Raw genomic sequence first — 14,841 nt, 5'->3', positions numbered from 1 at the left:
CAAGTCTGTTGGTGCCATTTTTCCAACAGCATTTGCTTATGTCATGTCTCTGTGTCATAATTTGGAAATTCTCCCAATATTTCAAACCTTTTCATTACTGTTATGTTCATTTTGGTGATGTGTGATCAGTGATTTTTTTTATGTTACTTGTAACGGTTTGGGGGCTACCTGAACCGCATTATATAAGGCAGTGGACTTAAGTAATAAATACTCTGTGTGTTCTGACTGCTCCACTGAGCAGCCCTTCCCCTCTCTTTCCTTCTCCTCGGGCCTCCCAATTCATCAAGACACAATACTGAAATTAGGCCAATTAATAATCCTATGTTGGCCTCCAGGGGCACCTGGGTGGCTTAGTCAGTGAAGCCCCTGCCTTCGGCTCAGGTCGTGATCCCAGGGTCCTGGGATGGAGCCCCACGTCAGGCCCCCTGCTCAGCGCGGAGTCTGCTTCTTCCTCTGCCCCTCCCCCCATCATGCTCATGCCCTCTCACTCTCTCCCTCTCTCATAAATAAAATCTTTAAAAAAAAAACTGTAATGACCTTTAAGTGTTCAAGTGAAAGGAAGAGTCAATCAATGTTGCAAACTTCTATCTTGTCTTATTTTAAGAAACTGCCACAGACACCCCAACCTTCGGCAAATCCTACCCTGACCAGCCAGCAGCCATCAACATCCAGGCAGGACCCTCCACCAGCAAAAAAGATGATGCCTCACTGAAAGGTCTGAGCATGGGTAGCATTTTCCAGCAACAGAGTATTTTTTAATTAAGGAGGGAACATTGGTTTTTTTTTAGATTAATGTTGTTGTACAGTTAATAGATTACAGTATAGTGTAGACATAACTTTTATATGCAATGGGAAACAAAAAAATTCATTTGACTTGATTCATCACAATATTCGCTTCATTGACAGGTGTGGACCTGGACCCACGGGATCTCTGAGTATGTCTGCACTGACCATTTGTTGGAAGAAGGATCGTCTGCTTCCGGACTCCAGCTGACTGCAGGTAACTGAAACCACGGAAAGCAAGACCGCAGATAAGGGGAAATATTATATAGGGATTTCCATGCCAAGGTAGCATGACACCAAGAAACTAGTTTATCCACTCTTACCATTATTGCCAAGGTCTGCTTAACTTAGAGAGACCTAAGTTTTTAGATCCAGTCTGTTAATTTTCAAAAGCACAAGACGAGGTAGTTCAACACTGAGATAAATTGCTTACCACTGCATCCAGGAATTCAATGCATCCTTTTAGATCATGATGTGTATCACAGAATTCCCTGAAGAGAAGTCTTCCTATTGGTTGCTTGTCACAAAGACTGCTATAATCCTTTTCTGGATGAAGAAAGGGGATAAGAAATAAACCAATATGATTGTTACAATTCAGAAAGTGTTTTCTGAACTGCTGTTTTCACCTGATAAAGTAAAAGTCAAAAATAGTATTTATGGGGTGTTTCTTTTTTTAAATGACTTGATTGTTTACTAATGTAGACTAGGTCATCATGAATATTTATAGTATCTGGATAGAGCCAAAGGACCTGGAAGAACTGATAAATAAAGGTGTGTGAAGCATACCTGGAAATGTCCCTGCCCCCCTCCTCCAAAAGGAATTCTGCAGGGGAGAGGTATTCCTGGGGAACTGAGCAGTCAAGATCACAGCAAAGGGAGAGAGGGGCAAAAAAGAGATCTGGCTCCATCCTTCCACAGGCCTAACCCCCAGTGTGTTGGGCACAAACTGCACATATGTGAAATACACCACAGGAATGTACTCAAGCACCTTTTTTAAAACTCTTTTCCATTTTGCTATCTTTTTACACTTTTACAAGTTACAAACATTACATATGCTTAATTATTTTTAAACTGCTCTTGGGTTTATTTTTTTTCTTTTCAGTGGGTAATATGTTATATAACTTAACCTTACCACACACACTGATAATGTTTTGAGAACAAGGCACTAATATTTAGTCAAAATATCACGAGGGATATAAAACAAAAATGTCATGTTCAAAATAGGTTAACTTAAACATCAGCAAGAAAATCAGTTGCTCTTTTAGCAGTGGCTCTGAACCTGAAATGAACATCATATTGAAGTATTCCTAAAGTGGCTCTAAAGCTGAAGAATTAAATAAAATTCATGAAAAGTAAGCAAGCCATAATAAATTCCTCAATTAAAGGGTTTATTCATGCCAAGTAGTTGTAAGAATCTAAACAACCCTACTTTAGGTGGTTGAGTTTGCAAATGGAAAACTATAGGCAAGGAGAGAAATATTTTGGTTGCCAGTACACAGGCGCTTATTTCAACAAACAATAGTTTCGCAAAATTTCTACCACCTACTTTGTGCAATTTTACTACCACATTTTATTTGAGGGATACTATATTTAAAAAACAAAAGACACAGGCAGTCAAAAAGTGACATTTTTACAATACTGAGAGTTTTTAACACTTTCCTCCCAAATTCAAGGGTTCAGGAATGTTCCTAGTTTCCAGCTAAGGAGGTGTGCCTACTTTTTCTCCAAGATTCCTACAGAAATGACCAAAAATTCAAACAAAAACCAAAGCCACAACAAAAAGAATGAAACCCAACATGGAACACGAATACAAAGCACCCACAGGAGTCTGAAATTGGAGGATTACCTGGAAGAGAAAAAGCCGCTGGGTTGGATTGTTAAAGAACCCTCAGCTGAAACCCGACAGAAGAGCTGGACTTCCTAAGGGAGCCCCGCCCACATGCCTAGAGCCCAGGGAGGGGGGTGGGGGGCTGGGGGGGTGCAGGGGATGTCCGAGTCCTGATCAGAACGACTGGCTAAGGGCCTAAGATTTAGAGGCACCGCTAAGTGCTAAACATAACCAATGATGGCTGACCCACATCCCGAGGCATCCCGGTGACATTCCCAACAGTAAGGAGAAAGGAGGAAACCTCTGAGAAAGAGCAAAACATTAGCTACAACACCTAAAGCATCAGAGACGCGGTATTAACAAAGCCAGAAACCAGGACACCAATGTCTTCAAAGTTCAGGGGTCAAGGGAGGTGGAAATATACAATTCTGTAACTATCGAACAAGAAGTCAAAAAGGGGACATTTTCCAAAATTTAAGAACTCAGAAACTTTACCTTCCATTCACCCTATATATTAAAAAAAAAATTACTAAAAAAAAAAAGAAGAAGAAGAAGAAAAATTACTTGAGGAGTTATCATAATAAAATAAGAGAAATTTTAAAAAGAATATAGAGGGGCGCCTGGGTGGCTGTCGTTGAGCGTCTGCCTTCGGCTCAGGTCATGATCCCGGGGTCCCGGGATCGAGCCCCCACATCGGGCTCCCTGCTCCGCGGGAAGCCTGCTTCTCCCTCTCCCGCTCCCCCTGCTTGTGTTCCCTCTCTCGCTGTGTCTCTCTCTGTCAAATTAAAAAAAAAGAAAAGAAAGAAAGAAAATAGAAAATAGAAACCCAAATGGACAAACAGTGGGTATAATCTAGAAGAAGCAAAGAAATACAGAAAAATAAATAACCTTATCAAGATACTGGGAATACTGTCCTTGGCAAAGTGTGATCGGTGCGGAATAGTTTCCTTTTATTGGCTCCAACCACACTTGCTCGCTTCCAGATCACATGGAATATAATTATAATATGTACTACTGTACCATATTTTAACTCTTAAAAGAGTCAGAGACAGAGAAGCTAAGTGACTGACCCAACAAGTAGGTCAGAGTGGCTGAAAAAGGGGACTCAGGGAAGCAAAATGTAGAGGCAAACGAAGCTTTACAAAACTGGAGGGAAAAACACAAGACCGGGATCACGTTTCCACAGAAGCCTGGATACCTACCAAGGAACTCCCCCCACCTTAGGAGGAACAGAGCATAATAACTAGTGGCCATGCTTCTTCACCTGTCACCGTGTGCCAGGTACTATTTTGAGTCCTTTCTGTGTATTATTTCACTGACTCTTCACGATCGTAGGTTTAGCATCTTAAGGAAAGCAGAGACCTTTTGGGAACTGCTCGCTGCTGAGGGCCACCCAGATCCCAGGGCAGTGAGGTGAAGTGGGGCAGTAGAGGCCGGGGCCAGGGGACCAGCCGGCAGGAAGAGCAGCTGGACCGGAAAAAGGCGGCACCGTGGGAAGGAAGAGGCCAATTCTCTGGTGACAAAAGAATTTCAGAACACAATTCATTCAGATTCTGTCAAGTCTCCCGCCGAACAGTGAGGACATTACTGAAGACATTACGACAGGAACCAGAGGAGCCCTATTCTCAAGGAACCCATCCTCTGCTGAGGGGACAATGAGGAAGCTGATGGGGTAAACAGGTAGAAGGCAGCGCCCCTCATGGAGGTGATAACCTGTGAGCGGAACAGTCCCAGACTCGGGCTTGTACTGTGGGCAACAAGATCTGTATTGTGTAGGCAGCACTGAGGCAATCAAGATCATTCGCTGGTAGAAAACAGAAGGGAGGGGCCGGTTGGGTCCCCTGAGCAGAGGAAGGGGCTGCAAAGCCGATAGCCAGAATTACATATGTGGGGTAGGAGACCCCCTTGAGACACGGAGGGTTGCAGAATTGCTCCACAGCCTGGGAGAGCTGGGGAGGACGCCATGGCAGGGGGTCAGGAGGGAGCAGCCTGACCAGGGAGAAAACGGTGCGCTCCAAATTAACCTGGCTTGTTTGGCAAAGCCAAATGTCTGAAGTTTAAGTTTATTGGGGGTGTGTGTGGGGGGGTAGCTGTGGATATATTTCAGTTTGTTTTGCATTTTATATTTATATCATCCTCAGATAACTAAAAAATACTTGCTTGTTAGAGACGATTCCATTCAAGCTTTCCAGATTTATTTCTGGATATGCCTTAATTTTATCCAGAACTCTTAGCTGCTAGATCTGAGTCTCTACTTGTAAAGGAAGCTGCAAGTCTGAATTTAGGTGCAAGGAGGAAGAACGTAAGATTATTCCCACATTTTAAGTCTATATCCTAAAGTTCAGATACTATGTAAATTTCTATCATAACTATAAAATCTCTTGAGTAAATGATCACATGACGTAAGCCACATTTTCTGAAAGATCTGTAAAAACATAAACACAGGGTAAGAGCCCCTTGGGTTTTTCCAGAAGGAAGCAGGGTAAAATCAAAGAGCATGAGGAGGTCTGAGACAAGACCAGGTCACGTGGCCTGCACCTCCCAGTCCTCTGGAAAATGAGACCGCGGCCCTGCGCCCACAGCGCCAGATCAGTGAGGGAAATGAAGGGTCGCAGCACACCACCTGCTGAGAAGGCCGATCAGCGGGAGTCTGGTGCTGGGGACAGGAGTCCTCCAGTGTGATGGGAGACAATGGGGACACCCAGGCTGGACAGCACTGCTACGGGCACCTCACGGGAAGGCCTCTCATTTTACCCAGGCCAGTTTTTTTAGATTGGCTCAGGTACAGTAGCAAAAATGATGCGTGGTTCGCCCCGCCGACAGCATGCTTCCCCTGTCACTGCTGAAGACGGTTCAGAATCATCCCATGTTGGTGGAACTCAAAAATGGGGAGACATACAATGGGCACCTGGTGAGCTGTGATAACTGGATGAACATTAACCTTCGAGAGGTGATCTGTACATCCAGGGATGGGGACAAGTTTTGGCGGATGCCCGAGTGCTACATCCGTGGCAGCACCATCAAGTACCTGCGTATCCCCGATGAGATCATCGACATGGTCAAGGAGGAGGTGGTGGCTAAGGGCCGTGGCCGCGGCGGCCTGCAGCAGCAGAAGCAGCAGAAGGGCCGAGGCATGGGGGGTGCCGGGCGAGGTGTGTTTGGTGGCCGGGGCCGAGGTGGGATCCCAGGCACAGGCAGAGGTCAGCCGGAAAAGAAGCCGGGCCGACAGGCGGGCAAACAGTGAGCCAACCCTCCGTCCGTCCCCGAGAGACTGAGCCGCCACTGAGCATCTGGTCCCGCTCCCTGAGGCTGTGTTTCTACTCTCCAGGTCACAAGTGTGTTCAGAACAAAGAGAAGCAGGTGTTGGGGAAGAGCCCCCCTCCCCACCTGTCATTTTGTGATCCTTTTTACATAAAGTACCCCCCCTTTTTTTTAAGCCAGCAGTTCTACAGTTGGATATGTTATTCAGTGTTTTTGGTTTTCTGAAGTCTCCAAGCTGACTTGATTCCTGGAAGAGTCTGTGTTTAATGTGTCTTTAAAGCCCTCGCTCTTGTTTTAAGGGCGGGCACTTTCCAAACAGGCTTGTTTTGCATTTTGAGTTGGATCCTCGTGTGGTGAACAGACCGGAGGTTTTTATTTTAAGCTGTTTGCACTGAGATTGACAGCCTTGGGAGTTTCCTGAAACACGGACCTCAGGATTGCCTTTTGAAAACAAATACGTATGAACGTATGCCACAGAAGCTGTTCCTGGGGCATTGCTGGGCCCTGCCCCTTTGCCTCCTCTCTCCCTGTTTGTGTTACAAGAATAAAAACAAATACAACTAAAAAAAAAAAAAAAAATGATGCGTGGTTCAAAAAGACCTTAATTCTAAAATCTTCCACTTATATTTGCGTGGTGGGAACATAGGTGATGATTTACTCAGGAAAGTCCTTTAATTATTTCAAAATATTTCATCACGCATACAATCTCCTCCATCCTACAGCAATTTAAAATTTTCACCCTGGGGCGCCTGGGTGGCTCAGTCGTTGGGCATCTGCCTTCGGCTCAGGTCATGATTCCGGGGTCCTGGGATCGAGCCCCGCATCGGGCTCCCTGCTCGGCGGGAAGCCTGCTTCTCCCTGCTTCTCCCTCTCCCACTCCCCCTGCTTGCATTCCCTCTCTCCCTGTGTCTCTCTCTGTCAAATAAATAAATAAATAATCTTTAAAAAAAAATAAAATAAAACAAAATTTTCACCCTGATGACATTAACAGAATCTTAGAGCAATGACAGCAACATCACAGAACCGATATTAAGAAAAAAATATATAAAAAAAGAACCTATATGCAGTAATATACAGGGAATTAAAAAAATGTTTCTCTAAATCAATCTTTAAAAACCTGACACTTAAATAATCACAAAAGCTTTAAATCTATTACTTTTTACCTTATCTGGCTCACAATTCTATTAATGATTTCACTTTTCCATGCATTAGATTTCACATATTACTAAAATTAAATACCATATACCACAGAAATGTGTCACAAAATACGTCTCAGAAACAGCAGACAGCCTCCTTCTGTATTCCCCTCAGAGGCCCTGGTCCTGCAGGAACCAGAAGACCGAGCTTCTTCTTTTGACCCCTCAGAGACTACACGGTGAACCACCTACTGTTCCAGCCCTGAGTGAGCAGAAATGGGGGAAGAGAGAGAGGCCACACCGCACAAGGCATTCGGGCCCCAGGGAGGGAAGAGCCTGACCACAGTGGACGGGGAGAACGAGCAGAGAAGCCCCCTGGGGCTGGAACACTCAGTGCACCGGAGTCCAAGTCCACTCCTGACAGGCACTCTCCTGATGGGCCGTGCTGGAAAGGGAACCAGCTAATCAAGAGACTGGTGTTTCTAAATGCACCAAATTCTGAGGCAAGGATGAGCCATTTTATCAGAAGCTCTCTCTCTTATTTTCAAAGTGATCCTCCTTTAGAAAGGACACTACCTCAAAGTTTCATAGCTCATGGATTCTCCAGCACCCACAAATTTAGAACCACCAAAGGACAAAAATTAGAAAACCCAAAATATGCTTACTACCACACTAAATCAAATGCATATGTAAACTAATAAAATAAAGAGCTGCATACCAAGTAGAGGGTATCTGAGTGGAAACGTTCTTTTACTCCGTGAGGAAGTCTGCTTGTACATCTGCCCTGAAGCAACTCTAGCTAAGGTCACCAATTTATTCATTCATTTAACAAAACTGGCTGAGCACTGTTCTAGAGATGGAAACAAAGACCCTGACCTTGGGGGCACATCCAGCAGCCGCTCAACCTTTCTTCAACACGCCCACCTGCCTGGAGCCATCCTAGGCCTCGGTTCTCTGGACCGTCCGCTCTCCAGACTGCACACAGACCCATCTGGCTGCTCCTCCTTGGTCTGTTTCGCCTGAGCCACACCAGGATGTCAGGATGTGAGGGCCCTTTCCCGTCCTCCTGTCTCTAGGGAGAGCTTATCCACTCCCAGTCATGTGACTCCTAAATGCCAGGGACACACAGATATCTCTCAGATTGCACCTACAGCCCAGACTCTTCTTTTTTTTTTTTTTAAGATTTTATTTATTTATTTATTTGACAGAGAGAGAGAGAGAGAGAGAGAGAGAGAGAGACAGCATGAGAGGGAACACAAGCAGGGGGAGCGGGAGAGGGAGAAGCAGGCTTCCCGCCGAGCAGGGAGCCCAATGCGGGGCTCGATCCCAGGACCCTGGGATCATGACCTGAGCCGAAGGAAGTCACTTAACCAACTGAGCCACCCAGGCGCCCCAACCAGATTCCACTTCTTAAAGATCTCACATAGTCATTCGGTTCCATGGCCTCCAGCCGACACTGAATTTCCATCACTCTTGCCCGCACAATATCAACAGTGTCTCCTTTGGCCTCCCCGCTCCCCTTCTCCACACTCTCAATCACAGTCCTCACACTGAAGCCCGAGATGCCCTTCAGAAATGTGCATCCACTTAGGTCATCCCTCTGCTGAAAATCTGACAGCGCTGACTTTCAACTAAGACAAACGCCCTTACCAGGACCACGAGCCCCACCTCCCTCCCTTCCTCTCATCCAGTGCCACTGTCCCTCTTTGTCTCCGCTCCAGGAACACTGGCCTTTTTCATGTCCCTGGAAATTGCCAGGCTCCGACCCACTTTGGGGTCCTGTACTTACCAAACAGTCTGTACCTCTTCCTTCAAAGGGCTTACTGCAATTTGTAATTACGTTTATTTCTGCAATTCTTTATTTTATAACTATCTCTGCCAAGAGGGCAGAGGTCACATCTGTTTCTTAGCCACTGTATTGGTAGTGCCATACCCAGTGCTGGGTACAGGGAAGTGAAAAAACGATGACATTTAAAAGTTAACTGATAGTGTTGTATACCTTAAACTTACACGGTGTTATAAGTAAATTACATCTCTCAACGAAAATAAACTAATTTTTCAAAAAGAGCATGAACTGGGGAGAAAAAGTTAACTAATGGGACATTTAATGTAATTTACTTCATTCTATGCACTAAAACCTACCCCCAAAGAATCAGAAGCATACTGAGGTAATTAATATGCAAGTAGACATGAGAATGTTTCTATAACCCTATGAATATATTCAACAGCATAAAGTCCCAAAGTAAAGTTTATAATATCTTAATTACAATGCAAATGTCAAATAACGGAATCAACCTCCATACTAATCACTCAGTGCTATATGTAGAAAATACTATTAACACCATGGATCAAATATCAACTGGCTCAAAGAAGCATGGCCAATAATCAATAAAAAGATGCTCGACATCATTAGTCACGAGTGAAACGCAAATCACACTCACTAGGATGGCTATAATGAAAATAAGTGTTGGCAAGGATGTGGAGAGCCTGAAACTCTCATGTATTGCTGGTGGGAATATAAAATATGCAGCTGCTTTGGAAAACAGTTTGCCAGTTCCTAAAAAAGTGAAGCCTAGAGTTACTGTCTGTAGCAGGCTGAATAATGGCCCTCCCAATGTATCAGGTCCTAAACCCTATAAATATGACCTTATTTTAAAAAAAGAGCCTTTGCAAATATGATTAACTCAAGGATCTTGAGATGGAAGACTGTCCTGGATTATCTGGGGGGGTCGTAAATACAAATATGTGAACCCTCACAAGTGTGTAGAAATAAACCCTCACCTTTATAGTCAGGTGATTTTTTATAAAGGCACTAAGAGGACTCTGAGAAACAAACAGGGTTTTAGAGGGGAGGGGGGAAAAAGGGGGATTGGTTAGCCCGGTGATGGGTATTAAGGAGGGCACGTACTGCAAGGAGCACTGGGTGTTATACGAAAACAATGGATCGTGGATCACCACATCAAAAACTAATGATGTGGGCGCCTGGGTGGCTCAGTTGGTTAAGCGACTGCCTTCGGCTCAGGTCATGATCCTGGAGTCCCGGGATCGAGTCCCACATCGGGCTCCCTGCTCAGCGGGGAGTCTGCTTCTCCCTCTGACCCTCCCCCCTCTCGTGCTCTCTCTCTCTCATTCTCTCTCTCAAAATAAATAAATAAATAAAATCTTTAAAAAAAAACGAATGATGTATTGTATGGTGGCTAACATAACAATAAAATTTTTAAAAAAATAAAGGCAGTAAGACAATTCAATGGTGAAAAAATCGTCATTTCAATGAATGGTTCTGGAACAACAGGATATCGAATGCAAGAGACTGAAACTGGATCCCTACCTCATGCCATACACAAAAATTAATTCCAACTGGATCAAACACCTAAATGTGAGAGCTAAAACTATAAAACTCTTAGCAGAAAGTATAGGTGTAAATCTTTGTGACTTTGGATTAAGTAGTGGTTTCTTGGCTATGACACCAAAAGCACAGCAATAAAAGAAAAAAATAGATCAATTGGACTTCATCAAAATAAAAACTTGTGTTCCTCAAAGAACATCATCAAGAAAGTAAAGGAAAACAAAGAATGGGAGAATATATTTGAAAATCAAATATCTGATAAGAGTCTAGTAACTAGAAATATAAAGAACACTTACATTTCAACAATGAAAAGATAAACAATCCAATTAAAAAATGGGCAAAGGGGGTGCCTGGGTGTCTCAGTCAGTTAAGCAAGCATCCAACTCTTGATCTCAGGGTTGTGAGTTCAAGCCCCACATTGGGCTCCCCACGCTGGGCGCAGAGCCTACTTAAAAAAAAAAAAAAATGGGCAAAGGATTTGAACGGATTATTTCTCCAAAGAAGATATACAAATGGCCAATAAGTACATGAAAAGATATTCAACATCATTAGTCATTTTTGGGAAGCACAGATCAAAACACAATGAGATAGGGATGCCTGGCTGGCTCAGTCAGAGGATCATATGACTCTTGATCTCGGGGCTGTGAGTTCAAGCCCCATGCAGGGTGTAGAGATTACTTAAATAAAGAAAACTTAAAAAAAAAAAAACCCCACACACAGTGAAATACCACTTCACACTCACTCAGATTGCTATAATAAAAACAAAACAGAAAATAAAAAGTATCAGGGAGGACATGAAGAAACTGGAATCCTCATATATTGTTGGTAGGAACATAAAATGGTGTAGCCACATTGGAAAACAGTCTGGCAGTGCCTTACAAAGTTAAACATAGAATTATCATATTATCCAGCAATTCTAATTCTGGGTATATACACAAAAGAATTGAAAGCAGGGACTCAAACATTTGTACACCAATGTTCCTAGCAGCATTATCCACAATAGCCAAATGGTAGAAACAACCCATTCAACAGATGAATGGATACACAAAATGTAGTACATACATACAATAATCAAATCAATGCCACTGAACTTTATATTTATAAATTGTTAAAATATTTAAAAATGGTCAATCAGTTGGTTAAGCATCTGACTCTTGGTTTCAGCTCAGGTCATGATTTCAGGGTCACGAGATCAAGCCCCACGTCAACTCCATGCTCTGCACGGAGTCTGCTTGTCTCCCTCTCCCTTTGCCCCTCCCTGCCACGTGTGCACGCTTGCTCTCTCAAATAAATAAAATCTTTTAAAAATGGTTAAAATGGTAATTTTTATGTTTACTCTACCACAAAGAAAACACTTGTATATGAATGTTTCTAGCAGCATTATTCATTTGGGGCTTTTTAAAAAGATTTTATTATTTATTTATTCATTTGACAGAGAGAGAGATAGTGAGAGCAGGAACACAAGCAGGGGGGAGTGGGAGAGGGAGAAGCAGGCTTCCTGCTGAGCAGGGAGCCCGATGCGGGGCTCAATCCCAGGACCCTGGGCTCACGACCTGAGCCAAAGGCAGACGCTTAAGGACTGAGCCACCCAGGCGCCCCTACCACACTTAGGCAGCATTATTCATAAGAGACAAAAAAATTTAAACAACTCATCGATCTACTGATGAATGGATAAGTAAGAAGTGATATATCCATACAATGAAATGTCATTTGCCAAGAAAAAGGAATTAAGTACTGATTCATGCTACAGCGTGGATGAACCTAGAAAACACTGTGTTCACTTCTAGAGATGATTAGTTGGGTCAAGGGGAGAAGAACTTTTACTATATTACTCTTCTGTTCTATATAGAACAATGAGCACATATTACTTCTTAAAAGAATAGCATCTAATAAATGGTACAATGCCAGACATGATCTCCAGGCTGGCACTGCTTACTCACCAATGGAATGTCTAAGCTCGCTGCACTGGCTGACAGGGGGCAGCTTCAGCATTTCCCTCCATTTTTTACTACGACCACTTTTTTTGCCATAGCTTCCTAAATTTGGGGAAAAAAAAATTTTTTTTAATGATCAGAAATATCCAACTATAACAACTATTTCCACCAATATATTCTGTTTGAGTAGTTTGGTACCTATGGTGAGTGAAAATACAAGCTTATAATAATTTGTCTTATCTAGAAGGCAGCTTGACAAGTATAAAAAATCCCAAGTGATGCAATCAGTCACTGGCTTTATCATTTAGAAACCATGTGACCCTGACCTTCTATAACTAACTCTGCTGAGCCTAAGCTTCCAAATTTGTGAATTGGACCTACCATGACATATCATACATGGTTGCATCCCTACCATGGAGCAAATGCCTGCAAAGGACAGGAAAAATACAATGGTAAAAAGGACAACATCCCTCCCCTCCGTTCTAGTGAGGGAGAGAGATTGTTTTAACAAGGAGGTAATGATAAGTGATTAAAAAAAATAGCCAATTATACAGTACTAAATGGTATACAACAAAATCAAGCAAGGCGAAGATGAAGGGTGCTACTAGGGCTAAGGTGAGATTAGAGGAGGCCTCTCAAAAGGGTCACACTTAGGCAGAGACCTGATGGGGGTGAGGGGCTAAGCCCTGGAAAGATGTGGAAGCAAGACAAGAACCGTGGAAAAAGCTATTAGATGATATTTTAGCAGATGGCGGCTACGCTGCAGTAAGCATGGCATAAAGTATAGAGATAAGTGAATCACTATATTGTACACCTGAAACTAATGCAACATTGTGTGTCAACTATATTCAAGTAAAAGAAAATTTTTAGGGGCGCCTGGGTGGCTCAGTTGGTTAAGCGACTGCCTTCGGCTCAGGTCATGATCCTGGAGTCCCGGGATCGAGTCCCACATCAGGCTCCCTGCTCAGCAGGGAGTCTGCTTCTCCCTCTGACCCTCTTCCCTCTCGTGCTCTCTATCTCTCATTCTCTCTCTCTCAAATAAATAAATAAAATCTTTTAAAAAAAAAAGAAAAATTTTAATAAAGTAAAATAAAAATTTTTAAAGGTAATATTTTAGAAAGATCTTTTTAAATAAGCCCCTTCAAACAAAACTCAAGAGAAATTAGAACCTTCAATTTTAAGCATTCTGAGGAGCTGAAATTTTATTAAATTATGTCCAAGAGAAACATCACAGTTTTGGCCAGTGACTAAAAGACTTCAGGGCTATTGGAAAGAATAGAGAAATCGGGAGGAAAGCCATGTTCTAGGAAGTGATGAGCCCTGCCTTAAGCACGGTGAGTGAAGCACTATGAGGGAAAGCCATCTGGAGGAGCTCAGGAGAGAAGGCCTGGCTAGAGGTACGGATTTGATAGTAGTCTGCCGAATAGATAATGCTCCTCTACCCAGCCTCTCCATTTCAACTGGGATCATGGTTCTAGACTTATATCCACTATGCAGAGGTCCCAGAGCACCTCAAGGTCACCAGTTTAAATCTGACTCAATTGTCTTCCCCTCCAATTCAACCCTCTTTCCACACTATGCCCCCAGTTAATTACCCACCATCTACTAGGCAAATGGAGCTGGAAACTGGGGCACTATCTAGTTCTGTCTCTGAAGTGCCTCACCCATTTATTCAGAAAGCACTTGCAGCCCAAGTCCCGTGTGCTGGGCACTGTCCAGGCACCAGGCATACAGCAGGTGGCCACCCTGCCTGCAAAGGTGCTCCTGCCCCCTGCTCTCCTTGCCCACGCTATTACCAAGGTCATCGGCCTCTTCTGACAGGCCTTCCTACCCCCAGTCTTCCCTTCCAGACCCTCCTCCACACTGCCTTCCACTGTTACCTTCCTAAAATGCAAGTATCAGCTCACTTCTGAGTCTAGGGCTGAAGGGAAAATAAAGCACAGCCCTAACATCATTCCACAGGCACACCATGCCAAAGGCACACTGTCTATGAAGGCCCCTAAGAAGCAAGAGCAGGTTCCCTCCAGGAACCACAAGTGTCTGGACTGTCACTCTGGCCTTATTAGTGTAGACAAATCTCTTACTCAGCTCAAGCAGAACCCCCCCAACAAAGCCTACCCTGCCTTTCCTAGGGAGATGCAGGCACTCTTTCCTTTTCATGCCCTTTGCATCTGAAAAACATCTTCATTAAATCTCAGCAAGGGCAGGTTCTAGGTTCATGGTCTTATTCCCAATGTATCTCCAGCATTCGAAACATGATTGAAGGGATGTAAGGGGGCTCCAGGCACACTGCACACAGCAGACACCAAAGGAATGTTTGCTAACTTTGAGGAGACCTGAAGAGTTGCAGGAGCTGACTATCGCAATGAGTCAGGTGGGATGCAATTGCCAAGGTCTAGAAGGAGGAGGAGGAGTGAGTTAGATTTACTGAGTCTTTATTATGTACCAGACACCTTTCTAGGAGCTTCATATATATTGACTCATTGAATCATCCCTCACCCTATGATGAAAATACTACCACTATTCCCTTTTCTCAGATAAGGGACCAAAGCA

The 14,841-nt window shown here is 43.6% G+C and overlaps 2 protein-coding genes across 8 annotated transcripts in view; one reads left to right on the top strand and one right to left on the bottom strand.

Moving 5' to 3' along the window:
- The window catches only part of GRK4 (G protein-coupled receptor kinase 4), a 97,945-nt gene that overhangs the window by 63,560 nt on the left and 19,544 nt on the right, over positions 1 to 14,841 (bottom strand). For 3 of the 7 annotated variants that reach the window (XM_027598976.2, XM_027598977.2, XM_027598980.2), the window contains exon 2: positions 1,217 to 1,329. Coding sequence is in view for 4 of the 7 variants with exons in the window: in XM_027598980.2 (XP_027454781.2) it covers positions 1,217 to 1,329 (113 nt within the window). In the remaining 3 variants the exon portion in view is untranslated. Of the gene's footprint in view, positions 1 to 1,216; positions 1,330 to 7,884; positions 8,104 to 10,650; positions 10,693 to 12,294; positions 12,391 to 14,841 lie in introns of those variants that run through there. The other 4 variants (XM_027598975.2, XM_027598974.2, XM_027598979.2 and 1 more) reach the window with 3 other exon arrangements.
- LOC113924767 (U6 snRNA-associated Sm-like protein LSm4) lies at positions 5,429 to 6,395 on the top strand. The gene has a single exon (XM_035725985.1). It carries the CDS (start codon positions 5,436 to 5,438, stop codon positions 5,853 to 5,855), a length of 420 nt encoding a protein of 139 aa, XP_035581878.1. The 5' UTR covers positions 5,429 to 5,435; the 3' UTR covers positions 5,856 to 6,395.

The sequence above is a fragment of the Zalophus californianus genome, chromosome 2 (assembly GCF_009762305.2).
Source record: "Zalophus californianus isolate mZalCal1 chromosome 2, mZalCal1.pri.v2, whole genome shotgun sequence".
Classification (NCBI taxonomy): Eukaryota; Metazoa; Chordata; class Mammalia; order Carnivora; family Otariidae; genus Zalophus; species Zalophus californianus.
The sequence above is the reverse complement of the archived record's forward strand: the minus strand, read 5'-3'. Positions and strand labels throughout refer to the sequence as shown.